The sequence below is a fragment of the Pelodiscus sinensis genome, chromosome 8 (assembly GCF_049634645.1).
Source record: "Pelodiscus sinensis isolate JC-2024 chromosome 8, ASM4963464v1, whole genome shotgun sequence".
NCBI classification, from domain to species: Eukaryota; Metazoa; Chordata; order Testudines; family Trionychidae; genus Pelodiscus; species Pelodiscus sinensis.
In genome coordinates, this window is record NC_134718.1 from 22,219,486 (window position 1) to 22,245,712 (window position 26,227).

At 40.1% G+C, this 26,227-nt stretch overlaps 1 protein-coding gene across 5 annotated transcripts in view; it reads right to left on the reverse strand.

The window, feature by feature from the left end:
• Positions 1-763: 763 nt before the first annotated feature.
• The window catches only part of CCDC6 (coiled-coil domain containing 6), an 87,777-nt gene continuing 62,313 nt past the window's right edge, over positions 764-26,227 (reverse strand). For 2 of the 5 annotated variants that reach the window (XM_075934861.1, XM_025184529.2), the window contains exons 4-10: positions 24,080-24,183; positions 20,939-21,099; positions 14,728-14,884; positions 11,761-11,861; positions 9,453-9,577; positions 9,025-9,114; positions 764-2,147 (exon numbers count right to left, since the gene is read on the reverse strand). In XM_075934861.1, the coding sequence (XP_075790976.1) occupies positions 1,956-2,147; positions 9,025-9,114; positions 9,453-9,577; positions 11,761-11,861; positions 14,728-14,884; positions 20,939-21,099; positions 24,080-24,183 (930 nt within the window). In that variant the 3' untranslated portion in view covers positions 764-1,955. Of the gene's footprint in view, positions 2,148-6,967; positions 6,993-9,017; positions 9,115-9,452; positions 9,578-11,760; positions 11,862-14,727; positions 14,885-20,938; positions 21,100-24,079; positions 24,184-26,227 lie in introns of all 5 variants that reach the window. The other 3 variants (XM_075934864.1, XM_075934863.1, XM_075934862.1) reach the window with 3 other exon arrangements.

Here is a 26,227-nt window from a genome sequence, read left to right on the forward strand (position 1 = left end):
TGTTTATAATTGAGACTTAAAACAATGAGTAACTTCTACAGCCAACAGTTTGCACACAAGCAGCTTTCTGAGTTTCATGACTGGAAGGGAGGAGATGGGTTTGAACAGGTGGTTAGAAAAAGAAACAAAGATGAAAATTTCCAGATGGAAACATAGGTAAGCTTTTAGTCCTGCTACAACCTTTACAGTGTCATTTTACTGAAAACTTACACCCTATCGTAATTTAATAATGCACTTGATCTTATGTTGGTATAAACTAGTGTAATACACTATATACACAGACATTTTTCTAAATCCTTTAAGATCTGAAACTACATAGCTATACTGAAGAAATCCTACTTGTACTTTGACCATAGTGAACATTTAAACACGCTATTTTAACTTGATACGTTGAATGTTATCAATTACCATTTTCAGTCTGCAATTCTTACATAGTTGTTGAACGGCAAATATGAAGAAGTATGTATAAGTGTTAGTAAATATCCAGATTTCTATATTTTTCCTTCGTAAGAATATGCTCAATAAAATGTCAGGCATGTAAAAAAAGGGTTTGTAAACAAATACGTTATATAATGTTCTGTTCTCATTAGAACAAGACATTCTCAAATACATGTTTTCCGCTCATTTTTTCCATGGCCCATATTCAAATATATGAGGTAAACCACTTAAAATATATAAACCTAGCCAACAGGAACTTCTAGAAAAAAATAAAACTAGGTAAGATGCGATTATCAAAGAAAAAAAGTGACACTTTGTTCCACTGCAAAGTGAAACCAAACAATTTATTTGTGCTAAATGAATGGAAAGAATGTATTATTCAGAATACATTTCTTTATACATTGTACCGGCTTAGGTTGCTAAATAAGCATTCATTAGTGCCATGTTGTGCTACTTCTCTGTACTTTGTTCTGTTTCTACCAAGCAATACAACATTTTTGGCTGTTATGCCAATATAGTCCTATAATATTCATCTTATACCATATTCTCTAATAATCTTTTGAACATTTAAAATAATTGTTCAAACTTTGTTTTAGGGGAAATCACAATATATTTCAACAAGAAAAAAAATCGCTGTTCTCTACAATCACACTGCCTTCTGCATCAGAAATCAAAGAGCACACTGTAATCAGTCACCAATAACTTGTTGGCAGGACCACATTTATAGAAGTTCATTGTGACAGAACACACAGTATGGAGAGCTTACAAGTTAATGCAAATGATAAACAAGACAATCAAATCTTAAGGTCATGAATTTTACATTCCAATTACTTAGACAAGTTAGATTCCCCACATTTAACTGCAGGCTGCACCATACATTTGAGGTTTTGTTTTCTTCTTTCTTTCTTTTTTTTTTTTAAACAGGAGAAAGTATGAGTGTGTCATGTCTGTTGAATACTGAACCTATAATAAGTTTATTTATTAGGCGATACAAGTCTTGGGCACTGATTAACATGTCTGACTCACTTTTGCACTAATAGCTGTATCTTCAGATAACTGAAATGTAGTGCTGATTTACCATAAGCTTGGTAAACACTAACGTTTTAGGAATTTATAGTATAGCCCATCATACCTGTAATTTTATGCAAATTGTCATGGAAAGAATATAAAAAGATATCCCTTTAATTTTATAAACCTAAAAGCCTGGAAACGAAGCTTTGGAGCCAAGCAAAATGACATAATGCCATATTACCAAAGAGTAGCAAATGTTCCAGCCAGATAATGGCCATACATATAGTTCAAGTAAACACTGATGGAAAATTTTGTTAAGTTAGTGTTGTAGACCCACAACACTGACTGCAATTTTAGACAAATGTTTACAACACAATTAACAGTGAAGCCTATATAACCTCAGTGCAAGTAAGTCAAATCCAAATATGCCAGGTAAGCCTTTGGCTTTTAGTAAACCGCTCCATGTTACGAGTCCAACTCTGAATTTAGACTGCTGAGCACATGCACTAAGGCTGAGAGGAAGGATGCACTGAATGCTGAAAAGTGGCTGACTGCGATGCTGTTGATTGGATTGTAGGCTGCACAGGTGGTGGTGGAGGTGGAGGAGGTGGTTGGACTGGGGTCTGCGTGTTTGGAGAAGGAGGAGGAGTGGGACGTTTAAATTTGTCAGGGCTGTTACTTCTTCGTGGTGAAGGCCTCTGCAGAACAAATTAAAATCATATTGAACATGTATACATTTTTAAGAAGCTTTAGCGGATATCAAGAAGTCATCTTACATACTCATCATTAAAACACTGTTTTTGAGATAGAGAAAATTCCCATTCCTCTAAGTGCGCAGGGGAGAAATAAAATAGAAACAGAATGTAGGACGAGAAGGGAAGGTAGGCCTAGTCCAGCACTCTGCACTGAGGCAGGACCAACCATTATCTAGACCGTCCCTGTTGGATGTCTGTGTATCCTGTTCTTAAAAAACCTCTGATGATGATGATGATGTCACAACCTCCCAAGATAATTTGTTTTCAGTGCTTAACTACCCTGAATGTTAGGAAGCTTTACCTAATGTCTAACTTACATCTCCCTTGCTGCAATTTAAGCCCATCACTTCTTATTCTTTCCTCTGTGGCAAAAGACAATTTATCATGCTCCTCTTTAGAATATGCTTTATGTAACTGAAGACTTCTGTTCCACTTAGTCTTCTCTTCTCCACACTAAACAAACCCATTTTTTCTACTCTAAAGATCTTTCTAGACTTAATAATTTGTGTTGCTCTCCTCTGTGCTTTCTCCAACAGGTCGACATCTTTTCTGAAGTGTGGTGTCCAGAACTGAGTGCTGAGTGGAGAGGAAGAATTATTTGCTTACAACAATTCTGCTAATATATCCCAAAATGATATATCCTGCTTTTTTGCAGTTTTACATTGTTGGCCCATATTTAACTTGTGATCCACTACAAATCTCAGATCTTTGTCTGCACTACTCCTGCCTAGGCAAACATTTCTCAACTGTATTTGTGCAAAGTGTATTTGTGAACTCTCTCAGTGTAGCACTTTGCATTAGTCCTAGCTGAATTTTATCCTATGTAATTCACACCATGCCTCCAGTTTGTCAAGATCATTTTGAACTTTAATTCTGTCCTCCAAAGCATTTGCAACCTCTCCCAGCTCGGTATTCTCTGAAACTTTATAAGTACACACAGTGCGTATCATTTATGAAGACAATGAACAGAACTGGACTCCATTTGAAATGCTCTTTCAGCTTGATTGTGAGCCATCGATAAACACATTGAGTAGTTTTCCAGCCAGTTGTGTATCCACTTTATTACAGGATTATCTAGGTTATCTTTTTCAAGCTTGTTCATGTGAGACAATGTCAAAAGTCTTAACATGAAAATATATGACATTCACTGCTTCCCCCATATCCACAATGCTTGTTATCTTGTCAAAGAATATTAGATTGGTGCAAAGCTAGTCTACAGGAACTAAGCCACTCCGCACTGGACAGGGAAAGATGGAAGGAAATAGTGAGGGAGGCATCAGACACAAATGGGTGCTGAGCCCATGGTGGTGGTGGTTGATGATGAATCACATCAAACCAATCTACTATATCAGGGGTTCCCAAACTTTTTGACATGGGGACCAGTAAATACATTCATGAGCTTTTGGAGGACCAGTAACATTCATGTGCATATTTGCATATTAATTAAGCAAATGATGAATATGCAAATAAGTTGTTTCTGGTCCTCCCAAAGCCCACAGTGCCAGCTTTAGCAAAGCTTTTCATACAGTCACCCACAATATTCTTGTCAGCAAGTTAAGGGAATATGGATTGGATATGAATGGACTGTAAGATGGATAGAAAGCTGGCTAGACCAGGGTTTCCTAAACTTTTTACTTTAATTGGAACCTGGTTTTTTTTTCAGTGCTGTTTTTTGCAGCCCAAAACTATAAATGTGAATAAAAAAAAGAATGAAAAAATGAATAAATTTGCACTGTTTCACCTGCCTGCATCGTCCACCCAGCCAGGGCTTGGGGTACCTGGCGCTGCATGGGCACTCCGGGAGTCTGGAACACCCTGGCAGCCACGCTGAGTCCCAGTATTTTTTTCCTGCGGACCAGTACCGGGCCACGGCCCATAGTTTGGGAAACGCTGTACTATATCATCTATCATCTGTGAGGTCTGCCTCTCCTATTTGGACCATCCATTATGCCAAATACCAGGGTCTTAACTTTTTGCTCGTCGTTCATTCTGCAGATATGCCCGAATAGCTGTAACTTCCATTGTATGACCTTCTGTAGTAGGTTCTCTTTTGGCTGTATCTTCCTATATAATTCCTCATTGGTGACCTTCTGGATCTTTCTATAACAACTCCTCTCGAACACCAATATCCTTCTCTTCAAATCTTTCATTATCACCCAAATCTCATACCCGTACAACATGCTGCTAAATACACGTTTTCAAGATGCTCAGCTTTGTTCGTAAGCTAATTGCTTTACTTTTCCAGATCTTATCCATCACTTTCAAACTCACTCTTGCTTTCACTATTCCAGTTGCTATTTCCTTTTTACAGTCTAGATCATGTGTCATGTTGCTCCCCAAATACGTGAACTTCTCTACATTCTCTAGTTCAATCCCATCTACACTGATCTTCCTTTCTATTTCCTTATTTCCAAATACCATTGTCTTTGTTTTATCGATATTCATAATCAGTCCATACTGCTTCCCTTCCTTATTTAGCACCTGCACCATTCTTGCTAACTTCTCTTCATCTTCTTCGATAACTATATCATCCATGAACTTCAAGTTGTTAATTCTCATCCTGTGCACCAATATCCCTTCTACTTCTTCCTTGATCTTGTCCGTTGTTCTCTCTAGGTGTGTGATGAAGATACTTGACAATATCGGATCTCCTTGTCTCGTATCTCTACTCTAATAGGAAGTGGCAGCCGAAGCAGATGGCGATCAAAGACGAGAATGATAAGGTGCTCATGAACAAGGAGATGGTTGTGCAACGATTGATGAGATATTGTACCAATCTGTACAAAGCACAGTGTCTGAGAGACTGATCGAAGAATTGAAAGCAATATCAACGCCAAGCTTCGACAGTGAGACCAATATTCTGAAGGAGGAAGTAGAAAGAGCAGTAAAACGATTAAAGAACAACAAGAGCCCTGGGAATGATAAGATCACGGGAGAGATAATCAAATGCAGTAGAGAAAGTATGATTCAGGTAATACATCGACTACGTAATATAGCGTGGAAAGAAGGGAAGGCACCTAAAGAATGGACAAGATCTGTGCTAGTCACAATACACACAAAAGGAAGCGTGTTCAAGTACAAGAACTACCGAACGAATGCCTTAACGAGTCATCTAGGGAAGGTGATGATGATGATACTGATAGAGAGACTGAGATCACAGACAGAAGAACATCCAGTGGATGAGCAAGCAGGATTCAGGAAAGACAGAAGTACCATACAGCATATATTGGCACTAAGATTGATATTGAAGAAAGCTTGGCAAAAGAACAAGAACACCTAAAATTGCTTTGTCGATTTTCAGAAGGCATTTGACAGTATAGATCAGAAAGTGACTTGTGCGGTGTTGGAGTCTATGGAGTGGATAGCAGACTGATACGGTTGTTGAAGGATATCAACGATAATGTGGAGGCAGTGGTGAGAATGTGCGGAGAGTTAGGAAGTTGGTTTAGAACGAATAGAGGTATGAGACAAGGAGATGAGATATCGCCAAGTATCTTCATATCACATCTTGAAGTGATTGGTTCTTGATAAAGCCACACTGATTGTAAATCATCTTATTTTCTTCTACGCCCATGGCATCCAACAAACTAGCCACATATAGATATTTGGCCAGTTGAGTGTGGCTAGTTATTTTTAGAACTGGTTGGACACTATGGTTCTAGGTGCTTACAAAGTGATTGATTACCTCATTAGCTTCCCAGATACCAAAGTTAACCAACTATTCTATAATTCCATTGGTTTTCCTCATTCTACAAGTTCTCACACATAATTGCTAATAGTTGAAAAATCTATTCAGCCAGTTCCTTGAGTATTCCAGAAAGTGTTTCATCAAGCTCTGTTAGAAGATATTTAACTTGTCTAATTCTTACCTTGTTTCCCTCCCTGTCCTTCCTCCCCATTTCAGCCTCATATTTTACCCCATTTACACTCTATGTTAGTCATCTGATCACTGCTAACCTGCTAACCTTTTTGTGAAAGTCAAAACAAAAAAGGCATTTCAGACTTCATTTTAAGCCTTTCTTTCCAATTCTGTCCCTGCATGCTTGTGTTGGGTTTTTTATATATGTTCATCCTTCAAAATTTGATCTAGTTTCCAGTTTTTGTACGACTCCTTTAGTTTCAGGTAATTGAAGATCTCTTGGTTAAGCCTGCACGGTCTCTTAGCACACTTTCTATCTTTCAGACACATGGAAAATGTTTGCTCTTGTTCCCTTAATAACTCTTTAAAAATGAGTGATGTCCTGATAACGCTTATTAGCAATGGGTACCCCTCTCCCCCCCCCAAAAAAAAAGAAAAAAAAAAGAATAGGAAGAAGAAGAACAGATACAATTATCTATTATTTATGCTTGATCAAAGCATAGCAGCAGGTGCTAATGAGCATAACTTAAATATTATCAGCATGTGGAGTTAAAAAGTGCATACCTAAACTAGCCTAGAAAAATTCCAAAGGACTGTAACAAGATCATATCTGAAAATGAAGTAAAATGGAAGCACAAATCAAACTGTTCTTTATAAGGCATGCATTATAAAAAATGGTGAATATGTCCCTTTGGGCTCCTACCACTACACAATAGCTAACAGAACTATCTGCACAGAAACTGCAGATTTGTAATAGTCTTTGGCACTTATATAAGGGCAATAAGATGTGAAAAGACACTTCAAAGCAATATTTGTTGTCTACTATACTGATTTTTCTGGGGGGGAGAGGGAGAGTAGAGGAAGCAGTATTGTAAAATTAGCAATATAAAAATATAAGACAAACCAAAATGTCTTCAAAATTGCAGCACCTAGGAAACAAATAGTAACAGTAACAAACATACATTCATTCAGATTCTTAAGATCTCCAAAATGCCCCTTTCCCCTGAGATAACCAACCCAGACAAAACAGCCACCCTTTGGGAAAAACTTGAAAACTCTACATCAGATATACTGCATAACAATTTGATTATTAAGGAGGAATCTGGCCAGGATACTAGGGATTACACCTACTTTGCAGTATAAATGCCCACAATAAATTAGATTGACATGAGGCTTACCGGTTCCAGTTAACCAGTAGGGACTGAAGCAGCTCTCTAACCCTCCCGCCCCTCCACAGGTTATGCCCTGGCCTGGCTCCCGGGGAGGTGGATTTGCTGTGGGCTCTGCAGTTTAAAGCTTATGTAACATACTGCATGTAACCATGTAGCTGCTGAGACTTTCAGTGGTTACATGGTTACATTTTTAACCACAGTTTTATACCCCTAATTGGCACTATATTGAAAAGGCCACAGGCTTTATCATGACTAACTGATCTGGGCTTCTGCTTTGAAAGTATCTCGAGCATGAGTGAACCCCTAATACTATGGGAGAGTGCTAGTTCAGAGCTGACACAGAAGGCAGAGGGCCATGTGCCTATTCATCAGCATCATTTCCTGCAGCGTCCAGCTTTTTATCTAGCCATGGGGTGTCCAACATGTTAGCCATTAGCCATGTGGCTATTTGGCTAGTTAGCCTGAACAATGTGGCTATTTGACCAATTGAATGTGGTTAGTTTGCTATAGCAGTAGCCACACCAGAGGCTCCTGCTTCAGAACTGGTAGGACACGACAGGTCTAGGAAGTCTTCCCTCCAAGTACTGACAGAGCTTGATTTCAATTAGCTTATGGTATAAAGATAACTAATATTTATTAGTTAACTAATTAAATACTGCTTTTAATTAGTGTGTCTCGGAATGGTAGATAATATTCCCCATTTTTTCCAAAGGCCTCAACAGGTTATGCAACTAGCTCAGTCAGCTGCTGAACTAGGAAGAAAAACCAAGTTAACTCTTAGGGTATGTCTACACTACCCTGCTAGTTCGAACTAGGAGGGTAATGTAGGCATACCGCACTTGCAAATGAAGCCCGGGATTTGAATTTCCCGGGCTTCATTTGCATAAGCGGGGCGCCGCCATTTTTAAATCCCCGCTCGTTCGAACCCCGTGCAGCGCAGCTACACGGGGCACGAACTAGGTAGTTCAAACTAGGCTTCCTAGTTCGAACTACCGTTACTCCTCGTGGAATGAGGAGTAACGGTAGTTCGAACTAGGCTTCCTAGTTCGAACTACCTAGTTCGTGCCCCGTGTAGCCGCGCTGCACGGGGTTCGAACAAGCGGGGATTTAAAAATGGCGGCGCCCCGCTTATGCAAATGAAGCCCGGGAAATTCAAATCCCGGGCTTCATTTGCAAGTGCGGTATGCCTACATTACCCTCCTAATTCAAATTAGGAGGGTAGTGTAGACATACCCTTATTCTGTTACCCTATCCGCTGGACCATGCTGCTTCCACCCATGAGATCAGAGCTGTGCGCGCTATGGTGGTGGGCTTTAATGATCATGGAAGCAATATTAACAATTAACCTAGAGAAATTCACATTTTAGCATAGTGTAATCACAATCCAGCTAGATTTGTCATTGTTTTTTTTTAAAGAAAGGGGTTGTGCCCATCTAGAAAAATTTACTGAAACAAGGTTTCATATCAGAGGATACTGGCACAAAGAAACATCTTGCAGGAGACTGTCTGCAGATTGCTGCACTTATTCAGAATATATTGAATTGTGCTTCCTGTTTCTAATATTGTTATATCAGCCACAAGGTATCTTGACGAAGTGCTAATTTTTTAAGCTTTGTTTGCTTTATAAACTCAATGAGTATTAGAAAGAAACGTGACTAAATACATTAAATTCAACTGAAATAAAAATTATTCCAGTTGAAACATGCTGAACAGTGTCCTAACAAAAGTTTAATATATTGCTATTCTCACTGGAAAACAAAAAAAGGAATAATAATTAGCTGCCTGTTACAGTGACATGGTGGTAGCATTGTGTGTCATCTTGAAGAAAATCTGAGCTTGAAGCAACCACAGAGGACTCATCCATCATGTATGGTGGAGACTAGGAGAAAAATGAGAGTAATGTATTTACTTCCTGGGACAAAGGGTAGATTAGAACATCGCATCTCGCACCTTGCCCACAGATCCATAGAGTGATACCTATTACTGTCTTTAAGGGGATAACATGTTCCACTCTCTTGCAGAAAGAAAAGATTTTCCACTAAGAATCAATTTCTCAAGGTACAGAGGTAATCAGGAATGAAGAAGGCAACAGTCATCTTAGAGCAAGGAAACAAAATCAAACGTTTACATTTAAAAACTTGGGTTCAAGACTAATTAACATTTAAACAAAAGTAAGATTTTAATGCAATAGAAAATTTACTAGTTATTAATACTCACTGTAATTCCATGGGACGGTCCCATATGCTGCACATGAAGGCCTGGGGAGTTGTAATAAGACATTCCAGCTCTAGTCAGTGAAGTTGGTGGCGTAAAACCAACTGTGTGACTTGCATATGATAGACCTAAAATTATTAAAGCAAAATGGACATTAACATTCCTACTGCAAATAGTCCTAAATATTGCAAGCAACAGTAAATATGATTTTGCTAGGGGTTTATATAGATTAAAAATACACGCTGTGTTTGAGAACATATTAAGTAACAAGATTTAAAACATAACTCTTCACCTAGTCCAGAGAGGATTAGTCACGTTAAGGTGACTACCTTCTTATTGACAGACTGCTAATGTACTTTTAAACATGACTTCCCATGTATATGCTAAGTGTCAGTTAAAAAAATTTCCCGAAGATCCTGTTTTCTGAATTTAGAAGTTGCTTTTAAGAAATTTTACTTATAGCTAAATACTAGGGGTCTAATTTTCAGAAGTGCTTTGCACTCACACTAACGGAATTAATGGGAACTGCAGTTGCTCAATGCTCCTGAAGTTCAGGCCTTAAACACTTGGAGTTTAGGTCAAACTCACCCACATTAGGTCGGGTTTTCTAAACAACGAATCTACACTATCATGCCCATTCTGTCAATTTTAAGGTCAGCTAAAGTTGATTTATGCACTTCTGCTTTCATGAAAAGTAATCGTTTGTCCATAGCCAGCTTTCCAGTAGTACAGATGAAGCACTTTGAAAAGCAAACCTTTCTGTGGACCACCAGTTGCTAATGGAAACTTGCCATTTATTACATAATTACACCCAAGCCATTTTGCCAGTGCTGTAGCTAGGGAGAACAGTTTAATTTAACCCGTAAGAAAGGAAGTATTAAATTATTAAACAGACAAAGAGCTTTAACTTTCTCATGTTAAATTATCAAACAATTTTAAATAAAAGCAAATATTAATTTATGTCCAACACAAAAGGTTTCAATGTTTTTTTATGTATAGTAGGGGTGGGGAAATGTTTTTGTATCAGGGGGCCACTGACCCAGAGAAAAATCAGTCGGGGAGCACACATGTGAGGAGCAAAAAAATCCCTCCAACCCCACCCCCCTCAAACCTTTACTGATGTGGCCCCCAACTGAGAAACCTCATTCCTCTGGTGCTCCAGCCCCATGGGGTGAGGGACAGGGAGGAAGGATTCAAGTTCAGGGCTTCCCCATGGGCTGGATTTACTCTTCTGGGGTTTTGGGGTTAGAGGATTTTGTGGAACCCCCCCCCTTCCCCAGGCTCTCAGGTGGGGAAAAAAAATGAGAGGTTCACAGTGCGGGACAAGGGTGACAGAAAGTGGGATGGGGTAAGAGTGCAAGAATCTGGGTAGGAGCTTGGGTACACCAGGGGGAGAGAGTGTGAGGTGGGACAGGAGATGGGGTGCAGTAGCAGACTAGGAGTAGGTTGTCTGGCCAAGAGGGAGAGTGCAGGAGCAGGCTAGGATTAGGGTGCATGTCCAAGGGAAAAGGTGCAGGAGCAGGCTGGAGGTGGTCAGAAGCAGGGTGGGGATGTGGCATCTGGGCATGAGGGGGTTGGGAGGGCACTTACTTGCTTTTGCACCCTGTGCTGCTCGCAGGCATTGTGTCTTAGGCACGGCCTCCTGCTGCTCCCATTGGCTGGATTCCAGCCAATGGGAGCAGCAGGGAAAGCATTCAGGCAGTGCATAGGTGCACTGCTGTTTCCCCAGCTGGAGGAGGGGGAGTAGCAGTGCACAGAGCTGCTTTTGGAGCCGCTTCTTCCCCATAAGGTGGATCCAGTGGGGATGCTCAGGGCTCTCTCCTCCTCCCCACATCTGATAAGGGAAGCCAGCACTGGCGCTCCAACCTCGCAGGGGGGAGTGAGGCTAGAGCTCCAGCATGGGCTCCCTTCTACAAGGATGCCATGGACCACTAGTAGGCCACAGACCACAGTTTGAGAACCACTGCTCTAGAAAGATAATAAAATGCATAATCTATAAGTGAATTTATATGCTCACGCTTATAGAAAAATACCATTTCAGATTCTAACCACCTAGTAAGTGACCTTTAACGGACACTTATAATGCAGTGAGGACATTCTAAAAAAACATGCTGCATTATATCAAAACTTTCTCTAAACAAAATATGTAAAAAAAGTATGTCTTCCTCAAAAAAGTTTTAAAGGAAAATTAGTCTTTCATTTGATTTACTTTTTTCCAGATAAGCTTGAATTTGCTATTTAAGAAAATATAATACTATGGCATATTTTTATGCATACAAAATGTTTAACAGAAACTCGCTTATATATTTACCAGGTGATATCGGTCTGCTAGAACTCGGTGAAGGTGTGTATGGGATAGGACTGGACACAGTGCGAGGTCTTAATCCTTGTGCAGACATCTCATTAAAATACCTAACAGAAGAAGATAAAGAACAATCTGATTAACTTAATCAGTGTCGCAATAAAACTTTATGAGAGAACGTAAACACTGTCAAACAAACAACTTTTGTTACTACTAGTACTAAATTCAGTGAGGGCTAAGTAAAAACAGAAATTTCATTTTGAAATACTAGCGCGCTGTACCCCCTGCTCGCCACGCTCACCAACTTCTTGGCTCTCCCCTTGCCCCCCCCCGCCACTCCTGGCAGCACCAACCCCAGCCCTTTCGCTCCCCCTGCCACCCTTACCAACTCAGGACCTTTTTCTTTCGCTCCTGGCCACACCCGCCCAGCCCCTACTCTCCCTCCCCTCAGCTGTGCCAATGGTGGAGAAGGCTAGTAGTGGATGGGAGTTGGCTCCAAGGATGAAGGGGGGGACTGGGCTTTACTTGCCCATGCCTACTCCCTCCGTCTGTGGACGATGTAACATGATGATATCATTCTGTTGTCCCACAGGAAGATTTTATTTCTATATCTATATCTATCTAGAGAGAAAGAGAGAGATTGAGATTATATGCTTTTTGGCCAAACATTGAACAAAAGAACTGCTAATTTAAATTTGGATTTTGACAAACTAAAAGTGCTTCAGAGTTTAATCTCTTCCATATAAAAATCACATCTAAGTTGAAATGGCACGCCACAATTCTATTTAAACTGAAATGTTAACCCATAAAACAGGAATAATGGAAGCAGATGCAAGCAACTACAGACATTATTAGAGCATGTGTCTAATTTAGGCTATCTTTCACAAAAATCACATTGGATCATAATGGTGATATACCCGAGTAAGGATAAATGTTGGGATAAATGTCGTTTGCTGAATCCATCTTTAACAAAATGTAAATGTTGCCTTCATCTTCTAACCTTGTCTTAGAAACAAAGTATCTAATGTTTTGTTTTATGATAAAGCTATTCAGGATAGTTATTTTTAATACTGGAAAACACAAACTCCCTAAGAAGAATTTCTTTCAGGGTTAGAAGTCCAGTTTATAATTACCCTATTTCAGATGCCCTTATACAGCTAGTGAAATAAAATATATCAATTCTGACATAGTATGCAGCCCAGTAAGAAACCAAAGAATTAGCCTTTGAAGGAACACATTTTAACTTAAGATTTAAGGTTCCACCATGTCATTATGTAAAATTGTAGAAACACATCATCTATTTCCATTAAAGCTGGGGTGGGGATCCTCAGGCCTGGGGGCCAGATGCAGCCCCCAGCTTACCTGGATCCAACCCCCGAGGCTCAGGGCTTCCTCTACAGCATTGGGGAACCTGTGTCTACTGTGGGACTAGAACACACAAAATCTAAAAGCCTGGGCTCCCCAGGCTCTGGTGTGCAAGGGGAGTGTAGGGAGTGTCTCTCTCCTTAGTCAGGGGCCATCATCAGTGAGGGGTTGGGTTTTTTTTGGCTTCGCTCTTGTGTGCAGCCCCTGACTGATTTTTCTGTAGGTCAGCGGCCTCTGACCCAAAAAAGGTTCCCCACCCTTTAAATTAAAGACTCAAAATCCTGCCATCTGTAATGTCCATGCAACTTTTTTTTACCACCCAGGATCTTGTAATTTTGATACCACACCTGAGGCCTTGTAATAACACCTTCTGCTACCTAATGTTGCATATATGGCCTTCCTGGAATTGGCAGAACACTAGAATTAGCAACATTATGCATCTTACAAATTAAAATTTGCATATGTTAAGGCTGTTCAACTTAGGCAAGTCTTGTTTTTATATGACTATGTCCAGAACAAAGTTACCATGTAATTAATCAGTTTGCCAAGTTTACATATTTATTTTATTTAAATCTTCCCAATCTTAGGCTATGTCTAGACTACATGGCTCCATCAACGGAGCCATGTAAAATAGTTTACCCGGCATAGGCAAAGAAGCAGGGATTTAAATAATCCCTGCTTCATTAAAATAAAAATGGCCGCCGTGCTGTGCCGACGATCAGCTGATCCGGCAGAGCGGGGCAGTCTAGAAGCCTTTCCCTTGTTTCACAAGGTATACCAGAGCGGTCAACAAAGGCTTCCCTTGTCAACCGCGGCACGTCTAGACTGCCCCGCTGTGCCGGATCAGCTGATCGTCGGCACAGCGCGGCAGCCATGTTTATTTTAATGAAGTGGGGATTATTTAAATCCCTGCTTCTTTGCCTATGCCGAATAAACTATTTAACATGGCTCAGTCGACGGAGCCATGTAGTCTAGACATAGCCTCTAAGTATAACTATTCTCTTGCTCACAGTAAACCTAAACCATCCCTGCAAGAATTAAACTATACTTCTACGAAGAATGTTTGATTATATTGTTTTGAAATTCTTTGCATTGTTTCATCTCAGCTGACTTTCAGTGTTTATAGGTAGAAATATCATATAAAAAAGCTGGTGTGGTTATTGTCATACAGGTTGAACCTCTCTGGCCCAGAACTCTATGATCCTGCAACATGGACCAGCCCAGAGAATCTCTGGGCTGGTCCATGTTGCCAGCCCAGAGAACCTCTGAACCAAACAGCCCCTGGACCAGAGAGTCCTGGGGGCAGAGGCTGCTGAGACCAGAGCCAATCCTGTGAGCCAGCAGGGTGTGCGGTAGCTGAGACCGGAGCCCAAATAGCAGTCTGGGGGCAGCGGAGCCCGATGGCTGGCAGCTAGGAGGGGAGCCTGGCCGGAAGGCTGGCAGCCCCCTGGGAGAACCTGGAAACCAGCAACATAGGGGCAAGATTTACTACCCTTGGTCCAGCAAACTCTCTTATTGGGATGGTCAGGTCCCAAGGGTGCTGGACCAGGGAGGTCCAACCTGTAATTATTTATATACAGAGAACAGAGATAATAATGACTGAACACAAACCTTTCATCATCCATTTCTAAGCTGGATTCACTTTCTGACAGTTGTCTGCATAGAGCTTCCCTTCGCTCCATCTCCCTCTGTAGTTTTCTTTGGAGTCTTAAATTCTCTTCTCTCATATGACGCTCCTCCTCTAAATATTGTGCCATCTTCTCTGAATCTGAAATTCCAAATTTGTTAGGTCGTCATTAAACTCAGTTTAATAGATATGTAAGTACTTGTAACTTAATTTCCTTACTCAAACATTTCAAGTATTGCAAGAGAGGATGACTCAGGGAATTATTTTACTAAGTCTCTCATCTCTAATTCTTTACAGGTTGAACCTCTCTAGTGCAGCACCCTCAGGACCTGACAGGATCCGAACCAGAGAATTATACAGACCACAGGAGGTCATTATTGTCTAGCAGCATTACCAATGCTTCCACTGCTTACTGGGCTGTTAGAAGACACGCAGGGGTAAATTAGAGCTAAATAACAGTACACAACACAGAGCCATGACTGGTGGCTGTAAACAAACTCTATGGGACTGCAGGAAACTTGGCCACACCAATTGTAAGTGGACATCTGGCTAACTAAAATCATTCCAGACGACAGATGTTTCTGGATCAGAGCGTTCTGGACTAGAGGCGCTCAACCTGTACTTCAAAGCCTGTTTTAAAGTTGAACATAAAAACATAAGAATGGCCATACTGGGTCAGACCAAAGGTCCATCTAGTCCAGTATCCTGTCTGCTGACAGTGGCCAGTACCAGGTGCCCCAGAGGGGGTGGACTGAAGACAATGATCAAGCAATTTGTCTCCTGCCATCTTCTCCAGCCTTTGACAAACAGAGGCCAGGGGCACCATTCCTTACCTCCTGGCTAACAGCCTTTTATGGACCTAACCTCCATGAATTTATCTAGCTCTTTTTTAGTCCTAGCCTTCACAGCCTCCTCTGGAAAGGAGTTCCACAGGTTGAATGTGCACTGTGTGAAGAATTTTCTTTTATTAGTTTTAAACCTGCTACACAATAAGCTCATTTGGTGTCCTCTAGTTCTTATATTATGGGAACAAATAAATAACTTTTTTTATTCACCCTCTCCACACCACTCATGATTTTATATACCTCTATCATATCCTCCCACAGTCTCCTCTTTTCTAAACTGAAGAGTCCCTGTCTCTTTAGCCTCTCTTCATATGGGACCCGTTCCAAAACCCCAATCATTTTAGTTGCTCTTTTCTGAACCTTTGGATTCAATCAAAATTAGCTACTAACTTTGTGAACGATGACAAAGCTTGCTTTTTTTCTCTTAAATGAACAGATTTGAAAAATATTGCAAAGATTAAAAAAAAAACATTAACACTCAAATCTATAGTAAGAAATATGAACAGAAATTTGTGTTACTATAAAAATGTAATTTCATATTTATACACATTTACATTCTACATGGAAAGATCTAAAATTTTACAGCAAGGCATTTTTTTTAAGAAAGTTAATCATTTTAAAGATTTACTATATTAATTTTAATGTTTAGTTTAAAATTATATTAAATTGTAGAATATGTATTTTTTTAAACGGTGTGCACTGATCAATCAAATATAAATGACAGAAATAAGTGAAAAGAGTATACTTCTCTAAACAGCATCGCAAATTACTACTCTAAGGAGAATTTTCATTAGTTGGGTCAATACTCCACCATACTTTGGAGAAAACAAACTTTTATTAAACTGCTGTCTTATGACTATTTCCCAGCATGCCTTCACTTAAGCAGATTTTATCTTGGAGATTAACCAACAGGATGCCTATCAATATTAAAGTCACCAAATTATTGTGTCTTTACTTTAAATAGCTTCATTTAAGTATGTGAGCATTTGTGTTTACATTTTTAAACTAAGTCAGCTTATGTTAGCGAGGTGTTCTAGTACCACTGAGTATATCTTATATAAAATTGAATAAACATGATCAAAGCTAAATTTAAGAAAGTCTATACAATATTTTGGATGCTCTGTTTTAGTAGGAAAGAACATGTGATGATGCCTTCCACTTTGTGGGTATGATAGAAAGTATTTTACATTGCTTTCTAATTTAAGAAATGGCCAGGTTTATGGTGTACACATTGATTCTTAAAATATCTGAATTTTTTGGTATTTGTGATTATTACTTACTTTTATGTTTCCAGAAGGACCTTGAAGTGTTGTGGAAAGTGATTTTCAAGCACTATAGTATTTATTTCTACCATTGTCGAAATAACACCACATTAAGACAATTGTTTCAGAGTGCACTACAACATTACACATACTAGAAAGTGAATATTTTGTCCAACTACTGCAGGACATTTAGGTTGGTAAAAGATAGTTAGAAAAACATGAATTTAATAAGCAGAACAAACACTAATCTGGTGAAGAGTGGCATGGTCTTTTTAAAGAGCACATTGTCAGGAATTTTTATTTTACATCTCTTGTGGAAAAAAAGCACTTTAAACTGTGATTTTTATTTTGCTCCAAGTGGCATGCAGTCTTTATAGCAATAAGTCCAGGCAGCTATGCTACCTGTACTAGCATTATATAACATATGGTCATCTGAAGAAGTGGGCTGTGCCCACGAAAGCTCATAATACCATCTACATATTTTGTTAGTCTTTAAAGTGCTATCAGACTATTTGTTGTTTTTTAAGTTTATACATGCATTAGTAACTCTTAATATAACTTGGCTATATGGGAAGAATACTTTCAAAAGTACTTGTCTCATTTGAAAATGTGACTGTGACTTAGTCTTAAGTGCCAAATCATGTGTGAAAGTGGAACTTAAGGGCTTTTGAAAATTTTACTTTAAATTAAAGATAATATGAAAAAAACCAGCAAAATAATTAAGAGGGCATCAAGTTAAATTAATTACTGTAGTGTTTGCAAATGAAGTAGTCAGTATGAAAAGTCTTGTTTTCATTGTGAATTCAGTAAGTGAAAGTTATATTGGAGAGTTTGGCAAGAACAAAGAGACTAACACTCCCTATCTTTTTTAAATGGAATGAAATATTAATTTCCCAAACCTGAACACAAAGCCTCAGTGCAAGAGCAGTCATATGTCTGTAAAAAAGATCATTATATCTGCAAAATCTTACTGCTCCTAAAACTAGGTGGCATTACTGCTCCTAAAACTGGAATGTTGCTAAGACTAGCATACGGTCAGCAGGAAGGTAGAGGGAGGGAAGGAAATGATGGGTCAATCCGATTATCAAAAACAGTTTACAGCAACTGAGACACTATGTGCCTTACTCTAGATACTATAGTCAACATTTTATACAAAATTCTTAGCACTGATCAATTTAAAAATAAGAACTTCCTAAGATTTATAATGGAGGGAAAAATTAAAGCATGTATTCTGTAAATGACAGAAAGGTACAGGTACATTTTCCCCTTTAAGTTTTTATTCTCTGGCATGGAGCTGGAATTCCCATCTATCACATGAGATGCAAGGCAGAGGATTTATTCAGGGATAAATATCAAGTAACATTTTTCACAACAGTAAAGGATTAAATTGCAACGGCCTTATCAAACGTCAATTTCAATATTCAGTTTTGTCACCTACCTTTACATTTCTCATATTTTAAAAGGGTGAGAACAGGAAATGAAGAATCATAGAATAGTAGGACTGGAAGGGACCTCAAGAGGTCATCGAGTCCAGCCCCCCCGCCCTCAAGGCAGGACCAAGCTCCGTCTACACCATCCCTGACAGATGTCTATCTAACCTGTTCTTAAATATCTCCAGAGAGGGAGATTCCACCACCTCTCTTGGCAATTTATTCCAATATTTGACCACCCTGACAGTTAGGAATTTTTTCCTAATGTCCAATCTAAACCTCCCCTGCTGTACTTTAAGCCCATTACTCCTTGTCCTGTCCTCAGAAACCAAGAGGAACAAATTTTCTCCTTCCTCCTTGTGACACCCTTTTAGATATTTGAAAACCGCTATCATGTCCCCCCTTAATCTTCTTTTTTCCAAACTAAACAAGCCCAGTTCATGAAGCCTGGCTTCATAGGTCATGTTCTCTAAACCTTTAATCATTCTTGTCGCTCTTCTCTGTACCCTTTCCAATTTCTCCACATCTTTCTTGAAATGTGGCGCCCAGAACTGGACACAGTACTCCAGCTGAGGCCTAACTAGTGCAGAGTAGAGCGGCAGAATGACTTCACGAGTTTTGCTTACAACACACCTGTTGATACAACCTAGAATCATATTTGCTTTTTTTGCAACAGCATCACACTGTTGACTCATATTCAACTTGTGGTCCACTATGACCCCTAGATCCCTTTCTGCCATGCTCCTTCCTAGACAGTCGCTTCCCATCTTGTATATATGGAACTGACTGTTCCTTCCTAAGTGGAGCACTTTGCATTTCTCTTTATTAAACCTCATCCTGTTTACCTCTGACCATTTCTCTAACTTGCTAAGGTCATTTTGAATTATGTCCCTATCCTCCAAAGAAGTTGCAACCCCACCCAGTTTGGTATCATCTGCAAACTTAATAAGCGTACTCTCTATCCCAATATCTATGTCATTGATGAAGATATTGAACAGTACGGGTCCCAAAACAGACCCTTGGGGAACTCCACTTGTTATCCCTTTCCAGCAGGAATTAGAACCGTTAACAACAACTCTCTGACTATGGTTATCCAGCCAATTATGCACCCACCTTATCGTGGTCCTATCTAAGTTGTATTTGCCAAGTTTATCAATAAGAATATCATGCGAGACCGTATCAAATGCCTTACTAAAGTCTAGGTATATGACATCCACTGCTTTTCCCTTATCCACAAGGCTCGTTATCCTATCAAAGAAAGCTATCAGATTAGTGTGGCATGACTTGTTCTTCACAAACCCATGCTGGCTATTCCCTATCACTTTATTACCTTCCAAGTGTTTGCATATGATTTCCTTAATTACCTGCTCCATTATCTTCCCTGGGACAGACGTTAAACTGACCGGTCTGTAGTTTCCTGGGTTGTTCTTATTCCCCTTTTTATAGATGGGCACAATATTTGCCCTTTTCCAGTCTTCTGGAATCTCCCCTGTCTGCCATGATTTTTCAAAGATCATAGCTAAAGGCTCAGATACCTCCTCTATCAGCTCCTTGAGTATCCTGGGATGCATTTCATCAGGACCTGGTGACTTGCTGACATCTAACTTTCCTAAGTGATTTTTAACTTGTTCTTTGTGTATCCTATCTTCTAAACTTACCCTCTCTCTGCTTGTATTCACTACGTTAGGCACACCGCCAGACTTCTCGGTGAAGACCGAAACAAAGAAGTCATTGAGCATCTCCGCCATTTCCAAGTTTCCTGTTACTGCTTCTCCCTCCTCACTAAGCAGTGGGCCTACCCTGTCCTTGGTCTTCCTCTTGCTTTTAATGTATTTATAAAAGGTCTTCTTGTTTCCCTTTATGCCTGTAGCTAGTTTGATCTCATTTTGTGCCTTTGCCTTTCTAATCTTCTAACCTTTAAAAAAGGCCTCATCCACCTCTTCCACCTGCATTCCCGTGTTGCTTGCCTATATTCATCCTTTGTTAGTTGTCCTAGTTTCCATTTTTTATATGACTCCTTTTTTATTTTGAGATCGTGCAAGATCTCCTTGTTAAGCCAAGCTGGTCTTTTGCCATATTTTCTATCTTTCCTACACAGCGGAATTGTTTGCTTTTGGGCCCTTAACAACGTCCCTTTGAAATACTTCCAACTCTCCTCAGTTGTTTTTCCCTTCAGTCTTGCTTCCCATGGGTCCTTACCTACAAGTTCTCTGAGCTTATCAAAATCTGCCTTCCTGAAATCCATTACCTCAATTGTGCTGGTCTCCCGCTGTGTTAGTTTCCCAACATATGTCTGGATAGTTGAAGTCCCCCATCACCACCAAATCTTGGGCTTTGGATAGTTTTGTTAATTGTTTAAAAAAGGCCTCATCCACCTCTTCCACCTGGCTAGGTGGCCTGTAGTAGACTCCTAGCATGATATCACCCTCGTTTTTTACCCCTTTTAGCTTAACCCAGAGACTCTCTACACAGCTATCTCCTACGTTCATCTTTACTGTTTTCAAAGATGTGCTGTTAATCAGCTGATACATTTCAGCACCAAAGTTGGCTGCATTTCAGTAACAAAGTTAAACTAAAAATATGTAGGAATTCCTGTAAGTGCACTTCAGTAACTTGTTAGCTACGGACACCATTCATAGTCAAAGACAGTTTACTTACGTTGTAACTGTGCAGCTCTTAGTTGTTTCTTTAACCTCTCTACTTCATTCTTTAAAAATCTGATATGTCGCATCATATTTTCTGGGGAATCTATCTCCATTGATATGTCTCGGGGGGATGGTGGAGCAGAAACTGGTTGGTCTAACTTCTCCTGCAAAATTCTATATTAAAAATAGTGTTAATTATATTTCTGAAAGATAGAAGCATATCCTGGGAAGTAGTGATGTCCATTGATGCAATTATGTTTCAATAGTATGTTTAAGTATTATTAATGAAGGTCAAGTTTATTTTGTCAAAAGCCACCTGTTAAGTCTTTCTAAATTCAACTATCAATGTGCTTCTAACAGTAAATGCACACTGTCTGGAAAATGAACAGCTTTTGTACACCTCCATGAAATAACTTAATAAAAACCTCAGCTATACCACTGTATGCTCAAATTTCAAGAAATGTTTCATTTGTATAACTGTCAAAACAGGGAGAGTTAAAGGGGAAACTGAATTTATAAAGACAGAAACAAAATACATACAGCCTTATTCCATTATATTTTATATAGTACACATTTAACTACGTGCGTTTATTAAACCCTTCCAAGTTCTCTTAGGCAACTTCCCAGCAAATGCATATTCAACTCCTATGGCACATTTATATTTGTGCTATTTGTTAAATAACTTCTCACTCCTCAAAGATAGAGGTCAGAGTAGAGCAACATTCATAAAATGTACATTAACACTCTTTCCCTGCACTGTTGAACCATGCACTGTTATTCACCGTGTAGCTGAATAAAAGTAAACTAAGCACAGCTTCCAAACTAGATGTCTCATTTAGTATCTCCATGTAGAAAAGTATTTCAAATTACAGGAAGACTATTTAAATACCTGGAATCTATCTTATTTATTAGGGTTTCAGGCACAATATGCTTTTCATATAAGGTGAGCTCTGCAATAGAATGATGTGCTACATAAAGGTTCTTGAAGTCAAGGAACGGAGGAATCTGCCAGCATGAAAATATGAAATTGTTCTCTATTAGAAACATAATGGGCAAAATTAAACAGGAAACTGCAGCTGAAGATTAACGTAAGTATAAAACAGTGCAAGACCTAACTAGGGGCCCATTCTTCATAGAGCTTTTTACACTGGTATGAGAGATGTCGTTCTTTAGAGCAGGGATCGCAACCTTATTCTTTCTGAGCCCACTCCATGTTGTTTAAAAAAAAATCATGTGACAAAATTGTTTTTCTGCATATAAAAGCCAGGGCCCACGTTGAGGAAGTAGCAAACAGGGCAACTGCTTGAGGCCCTACCAGAGTCGTCCCCCCCCCAATAAAACTATATTGTTCAAGCTTTGGCTTCAGCCTTGGGGTGTAGGCGCTTATGGCCCAGGACTGTGGCTTTCTACCCCGAGTCACAGCAAGTCTAACAGTGGCCCTTCTTGGAGCCCCCTCCTTCAAAAACCTGCTCACTGCCTCCCTCTCCCCTCACTGGTTCCAGATTCATGGTTGAAAACCACTGCTTTAGAGCACTAATTTATTTCCCATGAAGAGGGTTAACATTCAAGAACCAACTAGGAAGACACATGTAAACTACTTTTAAAGGTGACCTACACATTGTGCTTATTCATTATTACTTGTATTGCAGAACTTCGCAGAGGCCCAATCAGGAATCAAAGGCCTCAATGAGATGGGATGCTGTATAACAGAAGAGTCCTTGTGTAACAGAAGAGTCCTTGTCCCAAAAAGCTTATAAACTTATGTCCTTTTTTAAATTTCTGTGATACAGTACGAGTGTGTGTGTGTAAGATTTTTTTTTTTTTTTTTTTTTTTTTTTTAAGATTTCTTTTTTTAGCAATGAAAATATCAGGTATGTCAAACCTGAGTGCCCCTTGTTTTCCTGAAGAACCTCTGGGAGGTCTCAAGGATAGTACTGGAAGCTGTAAAACTCTCACAGCAGGGAAAAGTTGTATAACATTTATTTAAGGTAGCCTTTGTTTAAAGGTTTTGTCACTGAAATTAAAAAAGCTGTTAAAGACAAAGTTTAAAAAATGATAAAATTCCTCCCAAATTGCTCGGTTCTCACTTCATTCTTGAGATGTCTCAATTTATTAGTCCTTAAAAGTTAGTATTTTGTCCTACAAGCAACCTGAACTTCTCATGCAAGAAACAAGCAGAAAAGAAAAAGCAACTTGCAGTTTCAAGGTATCTTTATACAGCAAAACTCCAATTGTCTGGTATCCAGTGGTCCGGCACTCCTGATAGTCCGGCACCAACTGAAACCTGAAAATGCTCCGGCCAGCCGGACAATTGGAGCTGCTGAGAGTCCCTCTGGAAAGGGCTGGGAAAGGGAAGGGACCCGCACTGCGACCAGATGGGAGGTAGGCGGGGAACGGCGTGGCAAGAGGCAAACCCTCCACCATTTTGCAGGAAGGCGGGGGAGGCGGGCTCCCCACCCCCCAGACTGCAGTAGTTATTGCCGAGCTGGGGGGTGAGGGGCAGCGCTGCGGGACCAACCCAGCAGCACCCCAGCTGCTCTGCTCTGCAGCTTCCCCAAGTGCGCTGCTGCTGAGTCTGGTGGGTGGGGAGCCCGCTACCCTCCTGGAAACTCTCGGCGGTGGCGCGGGGCCTCCCCCGCCTTCCTGCAAAATGGTGGAAGGTTTGCCCCTGACCACGCCCTTCCCCGCCCACCCCCCAGACAGAGTGCGGGTCCAGCAAACCCATCACTGCCCCCCACCGGAGTACCTCTTGGTACTCCGGCATATCTGATAATCCAGCACCACCTACGTCCCAAAGGTGCCGGATTATCGGAAGTCTACCGTACATGGTAAAGCAGCAAAGAAAGGGTACAAGACTAATTTTTTTTTTTTTTTTTTTTTTTTGCAGGGCACCTTTTAAAATAGCTTTAAAAATCACCCTGTCAGCAAACAGGAAGAGAACAAGTTCCTCCCTTATTTCACAGTTCCCTTATTTCTTGTACTACATCTTTTCAAGCAAATTTAAGCAGCCAAGTACACGATATACTGTATCGTGCAAACACCTAACTTTTGAAATGTTATAACTTCTATGCCTTTGACAGATCAAACATGTCTCTTGTGAATGAAAAAAGTAATATTAAATGGTGTATCTAATACTAAACATGTCAAGACAAACCGTTTCTCTGCTTCAAGTTTATCCATCCTCTTCCAGAGACGATTTACTAGTGCTTCTTGTTCTTGTTCCAATGTATTTTCAAGGTCAATCTTCTCTCGTCTTAGCTGAGGAAGAAAATTGATAAAAAATATAGCAATTGATTTTGCTGTGTAATATTTGTATTTTGCAAAGTTTAATATTCACCCTATTGCTAAAGTTTGAGAGAGAGGAACTATAAAGTAATTAAATCAAAGAGCAGAACAATGGTTAAAGTAAATGGAGGGCAGAGAGCCACATCAATAAAGATACCTTAAACTGCCTTTGGTGTGCATTACTTTTTCTTCCTACATGGATCAGCCCTACACAAGATCTCTCATTCCTAGGTTTGGATTGGTTTGTCTTTCTCCATACCCAATCACAGAGATGCAATGTAGCCAGCAAGTGAAAGGATAGGGCCTAGCAAACACACTGCTCGTTGCATGTGTCACAGTAAGTTTACTTGACAACGTATTCACATGTTTACACATTTGCTATATACATAATTATTCTTATGGACAATTTGAAAAAAATGTCAAGGGGAGAATTAAACAATAAAAATTTACACTATAGAGTCTTAAATCTGCTTGACATGCAGGGCAAGTGGTGTGCATAAATGCAGATAAATACAGCGAGAAATGAAGAAAAGTGATTTCTGTATTTTTAGATAAACTTACACAGAACCAAATTCTAATGCCAGTAGAAACAAGATTTCACAGAGTTCTTAGTTATGCCAATGATACCAAAAAGACAGTTTAATTATTTCCCTCACCCATTTAACTCTTTATAATAACTAATAACCATTATTCAGTCAAGTATGAGCTACCAGAAACTGGGAAAAATCCTGCATGTCAAAATATGCCAAAAGATGTTGGACAGTAGTCACTTCTTGGTGAGAATGCACTGCACGTTCAACAGACATAGTTGTAACTGTAAAGCAGTGGTCCCCAACCTTTAGAGGCTGCCGGGCGCCAGGGGGCGTGGCCGTTCGCCTGCCTTGCGCCCGGGGCCAGCGCCCCCCCATGTGCCGCGTGCCTGGGGCCAGCGCGTTCCCCCCCCCCCCCCCAAGCGCCACGCGACCAGGGCCGGCGCTCCCCCTCTCCAAGCGCCGCGCAGCCAGAGTGCAGGCGGCAGCGCTCCCGGGGCCGGCGCTTACCGTGCGCCATGCGCCTGGGGCCGGCTCCGGTACCATGCAGCACCACATGCCCGGGGCCAGGCCAGCCCTGAGCACTTGGCGGGCGCACACAAATGCCCCCGCGGGCGCCATGGCGCCCGCGGGCACTGTGTTGGTGACCACTGCTGTAAAGACATCAAAATTCAGTAGCTCTGAAGAGAAAAGCACCAATAATGAAATGTACTTAGGCTAAATGAGTTTAATACTTCACTCTTCTATACCCTTTCCATCCATAGATCTCAAATCAACAAAATACTAACACCACACTTGATGGGGAAATGTCCACATTTTATAAATGGGAAAACTGGCTATGAGCAAATAATACATCCAAAAATCAAGTCCAGAAGTAGGATGTTGTAGTGAACACTCAAGGCATTAGAATGTGGATCGTGACTCTAGTAGAATATGGAGGGATAGGTAAAGTGTTAGTACACTGCTTTGTAGCCAACTCGTCTCACCAGTGCTTGGAAAAATACAGGATATTTTGAGAATTCACACTCCCTTGCCTGAACACTACTGCCATATGCATCTTTACTCCACCATTTAGATCCATGGTGTCCAACACATTAGCCACTAGCCACATGTGGCTATTTGGTGTGTTGAGTGTGGCTAGTTCAGTGGTTGGACACTAAAGATTTAGATGAACACCCAATGATGCGGGTAACTACAGATATATATATATATATATATATATATATATTTCTATGTGATGGTGTAATACAGTGGTCTCTGCATGATTGAATCACATAATTCAGATTAACCTGATCGCATCTGAACTCTTCTGTTAATTGCTTGTAAATTCCAGGTACACTATTGATCAAGCACAACTCAAAAGAGCTTACACGAGAAAAACAAAGTCATATACATTTTCTTCATATACATGTCCATCAACAATTGCCAACAAACTTAGATTCCATCAGACTCTAAAAATAAATGAGCCTTGTATTACCCACTGAAGA